At 39.3% G+C, this 6856-nt stretch overlaps 1 protein-coding gene across 1 annotated transcript in view; it reads left to right on the top strand.

Annotated features, from left to right (window-relative positions):
• Window positions 1–6856, top strand: part of ATG7 (autophagy related 7) — a 222420-nt gene that overhangs the window by 71883 nt on the left and 143681 nt on the right. The window contains exon 16 of the mRNA XM_023516977.1: window positions 2990–3070. Within this exon, the coding sequence (XP_023372745.1) occupies window positions 2990–3070 (81 nt within the window). The remainder of the gene's footprint in view (window positions 1–2989; window positions 3071–6856) is intronic.

Genomic DNA, 6856 nt, shown 5'->3' with positions numbered 1-6856 from the left:
GGTTGTAGTTGTCATTGTTGTTTGGCAGGCTTGGGCTAGATTCGAACTGGCCAGCTCAGGTGTATGTGGCTGGTGCCTTAGCTGCTTGAGCTACAGGCACTGAGCCTAAAAAGATGAATGTTATATGAATGAATATGAATTGCATCTCAAACTTGTTATTAATTTTTAAAAAATATTACTCAAGGTGTTTTGGGCATGAAGACCAAAAGCAGGATTTCAGAGGATGGAGACATTATTTCTAGGTTGGGAGATAGGTAGATTAAGGATTTATAAAAGAGGTTATGTTTGAGCTGAGTAGCTTTTAAGGAACATGAGTGCATAGCTAAGTAGCCGGTACCCTTGTAGTGGATGGAAAGGAGAGAGCCCCTTCACGTAGCTACCTCTAGGCATCTCTTGGACTGGCCTGAGAAGGATTTCCTCTTTTAAATTCTAAAACTGGAATGACTTTGGTTAAGTTCTGGGCCTTCTGATTCCAACTTGGTGAATTTGAAAGTCTTCACACACAGACATTATTCTACTTCATTTTCCTGGAAAAATGCATCACAGTTTTCTAGTAAAGAGCTGTGTAGGGCTGCTAAATAATGGCTTGTGGGCCCTACTCAGCCAGTCTCCAGTACCACATCCCCCTTTTTTTTTTTCTTCTGGGAGACGGTGTGTCACTCAGTAGCCTGGGTAGAGTGCCATGGCATCATAGCCCACAGCAGCCTCAAACTCTTGGGCTCAAGTGATCCTCTTGCCTGAGCCTCCGGAGTAGCTGGGACCACAGGTGCCCACCACAACACCTGGCTGTTTTATAGAGATGGGGTCTCCCTTTTGTTCAGGCTGGTCTGGAACTCCTGAGCTTAAGCAACCCCCTGCCTCGGCCTCCCAGAGTGCTGAGATTACAAGCATCAGCCACGGTCCCCAGCCTCTTTCTGTTCTTTGCCACTTACGGGGTCTTTTTGCAATTATTTTGTTTTCCTTCCTCTCCATTTTTCCCTCTTCCTGTCTGCTTCTAACCAAGCCTGTCCTCCTTGCCCCTCAGTTTTACCTCCCCATATCCAATCAGAAGATAGTTCAGCAGAGAAAATTACCAGCCTTCTTTGTGTAACACAAAGCTCAATGAAGCTATATGAGAGAAAAGAGATTGTAGAAACCTTTGCTTGAAACACACATGGAGGCATTAACGTGTAGCCTGTATTAAAGAACATTTTAATTGAAAATGTGATAACTTTGATAAAGTTCTTTTCTATGTAAAATTATAACAGTAATTAGGGTATAGGGGAGGTTCACTGGAACTGTTATTTCAAGCCTGTAGCTCTGGAGCTCGTATTTCAACATTCTCATCTGTGACTTGCCACGAGTCTCGCTTGCCTTTTTGCTGTGTCATGTTTTGGTATCCTGGATACCAAAACATGTCACCCTGATTGTGCCTCAGGTACTGGACTGTGAAAGGGTCACCACATTCTTGAGATACAGGGAACTGAAAGATTGTTTCCTTTTCAGAGATTCATAATGAGGCTGTTGAACTGATCCTGGCTGTCTCATTTCTGATCTCTACCAAACACTTTGTTTCTTGATGGCCTTAAAATTACATAGTGTGTTGATAAGGACGTTTTTTTAAATTGCTACAGGCATTTCCTTCGAGGTTAAATGTTTTCTTCTAGGGATAAGTATTCCCGTGCAAGTACACTATTGCAGTATGGGCACAGAGTTATCCAAACTCAAAAGGAAGTCTTTTTTCTTAGTTTGGCAGGTGTTTTTTGCTTTGTTTTTTTGGGGTGCATGGAAGGGGTGTTGATAGGATAGTTAAAGGCAACTTGGGTGGATGAGTTTGTTCTTTTGTTCTATTCATGTGAGGCTTTTAAAGTTGTGAGGAGACTGGATATTGAAGACCAAAGCTGTGACATCTTGAGAAAGGAGGGGAGTAGCGAGGAAGCCAGCCAGCCTGGAAGCCTAGTCCTGGGCCAGGTTTGGAATCAGGAGGTCTACTTTGGTGGTGGGATGATTGTTATTGTTTTTGTTTTAACCTGTCACCAGCTTACAAAGTCTACTTCTGAATCTTAGCTCTGTCATTGTTTACCCAAGCCAAGCTGTTTTATCTTCCTGAGCCTGCGTTTCGCCAACATAAAATGAGATATTTAGGAAGACGTATTATCTGGCCTATTATGCAGGGTAGCCATAAAGTTCACATGCAATTAGATGAGTCTTTTAAATTGCACATGAACTTTATGGCCACCTGTATGTTTAGTCCTCTGGGGACTTTAGAAATTTCGCCATTCATATTTTTAGCAATAATATTTCAATTATATATAATGTTAAAATGTTATATATAATATTATACAGCCCCTTTGGTGTAAGTATAGTTCTAGAGGTATAATATTTTGGAATAAATTCCTTAAATCAGAGTTTATGAAACCACTCTGTAAATGTAAATCGGGTGTAGTCCAGAAGTTTATGCTCAAGGTGGTGCTGTTTCCCCATAAATTGCCTGATGTTTTACATTTATTTTATCTCTGTTCCAAATCAAGCAAATAAATGAATATATATTTAGGACCATTTCTGCCTTCCGTAATCCCTAAGCCATCTTCTCCTTGCAAGGCCCCACCCAACATCATATAGTAAAATGCTCATTTATCCCATATTCACTATAATGCATACATGAGAGTTGAGTCAAAGTATATACGTTATGTGTTTGATGTGTTAAAACAGTACATATTACACTTTGCTTTTTGTATAATGGAGTCAATTTGTTTAATAGGCCTCAAACATTTGAAAAGCTTGTGATCTCTGGTTTCTCCCGTAACAAAGGACCTAATATATCTCTTTCCCAACCTGATTACAGTGTAAGGACAAATATTCATGTTGAACTTCCATTTTGGTGGTAACCTCATCTCTGTCGGGACCACCATATTAATCATTTCCTACTTCTTGTCAGAAACTAGACATGCATTCTGTAGATGTGGTCATTCGTGCTTGCTGTGAATGATTTTGCTTTGTTTGCTTCTAGATCCGGGGATTTCTGTCACGGTTTGATAATGTCCTTCCTGTCAGCCTGGCATTTGACAAATGTACAGCTTGTTCTTCCAAAGTAAGTCATTTTGCATTTGACTTTCCTTTTTCAAGTGAGCCCATCACCATTTGACCTCAGCCTTACCTGCTGGTACCGTTGAAACCAAGCTTAAGGGCTTAGGGTCTAAACAATCAGAAAGGACTTTGTTTTGTTTTCATTTATCTGTATCCATTCTTGTAGAGAAACCAGCCTGAGAAAACCTAATGTATAGCCTACAGAGAGAGACTGAGTTAGGCATTTTAGCTCTGTATCAGTTCTTGCTTCATGGAAATTTTGCCTCGAATCTGAACTTTAGTGGTCTTTGTTCCTCCCCTAGAGGATTCCCTCCTTGCATGGATTTTTAAGTATTACTCCAATGATGAGGAGATTCCAGGCAGTCTGGCTGTATGTCTTTTTGGAGATCCATATAGTGACAAAGAAAAGTAAACAGAGATTAGGGGCCTGGATGGGGAGCCAAAAAAAGGGCCCCTCCAGCTTTGATCTTTCCAGAGATTCTGAAAATAGAACTGGTATGTTGTCCATTGTAATGGGAAACGGCTGATGTATCAAAACTGCCAACTGTGATGGCATCTCATTTTTTAATAGGCTTTGAGATACCGTCTGAGTTATTTTTACACATATACTGTGTGTGATAGCTGATTTCCATTTGGGTGTCCCTTCAAGCGTGGCAGCATCCGGGGATTTGACCTAGGCTTTTAAGACTCATGATTGTTGATAAGTAAAGATTTTCATGTTGAAGTACTACGCAAATAGTGTTGGGAGTCACTAATCCCTAACTATGGCCTCTCGGTTATAATTTGGGACCTCTTTTCTGTGTAGCCTTCATCTGGTGCCATGGAAGGAATTAAATCATGGGGAAATTCTCCATGTTCTGAGTTGACAAACTACTTGAAAACTTTACTTGAGTTATATTTTGTGAGAATCTCAGTCTTAACCAGTTTTTATAAAAAAAAATCTATATTTGATTAAATTTACTTGCTCAAAAAGAGTAATTTTTTTTTTTTTTTTTTTTTGCTTTGAAGGTACATTAAGCCTCTGTTTTATCATTATGCACCCCAAGCACCTGTGTTGAGATTTAAGCTTCTCATTTGCCAATCCTTACCCAGGAGCTCATTTGTTCTGTAGGTTAAGATATCTTATATGTGGCTCAGCACGCCTAGCTCAGCAGTTAGGGCACCAGCCACATGTACCGGGACTGGTGAGTTCAAGCCTGGCCTGAGACTGCCAAACAAACAAACAAAAAACTAGCCGGGCTTTGTGGCAGGTGCCCATAATCCCAGCTACAAGGGAGGCTGAGGCAAGAGAATCACTTGAGTCCAAGAGTTGGAGGTTGTTGTGAGCTGTGATGCTACAGCACTCTACCCAGGGTGACAGCTTGAGACTCTGTCTCAAAAAAAAAAGATATCTTATATGTGCTCAAGTTAGGTCCTAAAGGATGTCTACATGCAGTTCTGTGTTCAGAAATGCAAGTTTTAGGATTATGTGCTCTTTAGTGGAATAATTTTTTTTGAATGGCTGAGCTAATTGGTCTCAAAGTAACTTGGCAGTATTAATTTTCATATGGAAATCATCTGGCACGGGTACCAGAAGTTTGTCTATAGCCTCATGACAATGAAATAAAGATAATTGGGTTCTCTAAGTGAATGCAAATACTCATTCTTTCTTGTTCTAATTAAATTAGCCCTTATATACTATCTGTAAAAGAATCACAAACATACCAGCTAACTGGGTTCCCTTATATTCTTCAAAAGAGAAAAGCTTTGCATTTTTCTTTCACAATTATTATAAACATTTAATAAATATAGGGATCACTGTTAGCAAAATTATTTCCTCTTGGTGGTCATTCTCAGAGTCCTGCTTTACATAAACACACTGGACGATTTAATACAAACTGACTTGGATTTTAACAGCTGTGCTGTTCCCATAGCGATCACTTTTCATGTAGTCTGGGTATTAAATTTCTCTTGTGCTAAAAAGGTTGCTTCATTGGTGCACGTATTTCCTTACAGTAGAAGCATAGCATTTACTTGGCTACCTTCTTTATTCACTCAGGAGAGTATCATTCTCTATTATCTACAAACCCAACATTAATACTTTGAAACGACAGATCCAATTACATTTTCATCTCTGTGCATGTGAATTTTTGCTAATGCATGCTGAACATATACTCTTTATACTCAGTCACATCATAATTGTTACTGTTTCAAAAATATTCACTGGGGCTAAAAATGACTTTTAAATATTTCTCCTTTGACATTCATGAAGTAATTTTTTTCCTTTGGCAGTTTTCAATATTGAAAGAGGCCATGCTTGTTTCTTGATTTAACCACAAAGAGAAACAGAAAGATTGGAGAGGTAGAATAAACTCTGATAAGTAATAATGCTTTTATCCATCACCTTGTTTATTAAAAATATGTGTATGTATGTGTATATTTTTATATATAGCCTGAGGTAGAAAAGAATACAGTTCTCTGCTTCTATGGCAGAGAAGGTCAAATCATTTATCCACAAAGCATTTCTTACCTTTATTTGATCTAAGGTTGACATATAGTGAGAGAAATCGTTCCAGCTTCCAAAAAAATTAAAGAATGAGGGGGCAGGTGGTGAGTAATCACTTTCGTTTCAGTTTCTGTTTATTGTCTTACAAAACTTTGTAAAATGATGCTATCTGTCACTGAAACTTCAAAAACCTTATTTGAAGTTTACATAAGTTGCCTTTATTTCTACGAAGGAATTTAGAGCCAACTAGAGTATTAGAGAGTTACTACCAGAAGGAAAAGTATAATTTTGAAACTAGTATTCCTAAAAGAATTCCTCATAATGCATTGAGTCAGTTTGTTGTTCTAGCCTTTCACCTAAATATATTTTGTCAAAGAGGGTATCTTTCGATTACCTTTCTATTTTGACACAATTTTAGACTTACAGAAAACTGACAAGAATAGTGCAGTAATTCCTGTATGCCTTGTACTCATATTCACCAATTGTCCGTGTTTTACCCCATGTGCACATGCTGTCCTTCCCCTTCCCCCTCCCTCCTCCTCCTTTCTCTCCCTATTTTTCTTGTTTGGAGTGATGGTGATTCCATATAAATTTCATAAAACAAGAACATTCTCTTAAGCATAGTATACTTATTAAATTCAGGCAGTTTAATGTGTGCACATTACTGTTATCCACAATCTATATTTCACATGTTGTTGTCTGTACTAGTTAATGTTCTTTATAGGTTTTTGTTCTCCCAGATCAGGATCCAATTCAGGATCAAACACAGCCTTCAATCTGGAAATCTGGAAGAGTTTCTCAGCCTTCCTTTGTCTGCCTTTTTTTTTTTTTTTTATTTGAGACAGAGTCTCACTCTGTCACCCTGGGGTAGAGTGCCGTGGTACGTCATAGCTCATAGCAACCTCAAACTCTTAGGCTCAAGAGAACCTCCTGCCTCAGCCTCCCATGTTGCTGGGACTATAGGCAACACCACAACGCCCAGCTAGTTTTTTCTATTGTTATTTTATTTTTTATTTTTGAGATAGAGTGTCATTTTGTCACCCTTGGTGGAGTGCTATGGCATCATAGCTCACAGCAACCTCAAACTCTTGGGCTCAAGTGATTCTCTTGCCTCAGCCTTCCAAGTAATTGGGACTACAGGCAGCTGCCACAGTGCCCAGTTATTTTTAGAGACAGGGTCATGCTCTTGCTTAGGCTGGTCTCGAACTCCTGAGCTCAAGCAATCCATCTTCCTCGGCCTCCCAGAGTGCAGACGTGAGCCACTGTGCCCAGCCCCGCCTTTGTCTTTCTTAACCTTGGCATTTT

Source organism: Otolemur garnettii, unplaced genomic scaffold (assembly GCF_000181295.1).
Source record: "Otolemur garnettii isolate 467f Iridium unplaced genomic scaffold, OtoGar3 scaffold00101, whole genome shotgun sequence".
NCBI classification, from domain to species: domain Eukaryota; kingdom Metazoa; phylum Chordata; class Mammalia; order Primates; family Galagidae; genus Otolemur; species Otolemur garnettii.
Note: the sequence above shows the minus strand (reverse complement) of the source record. Positions and strands in the feature narration are given on the sequence as shown.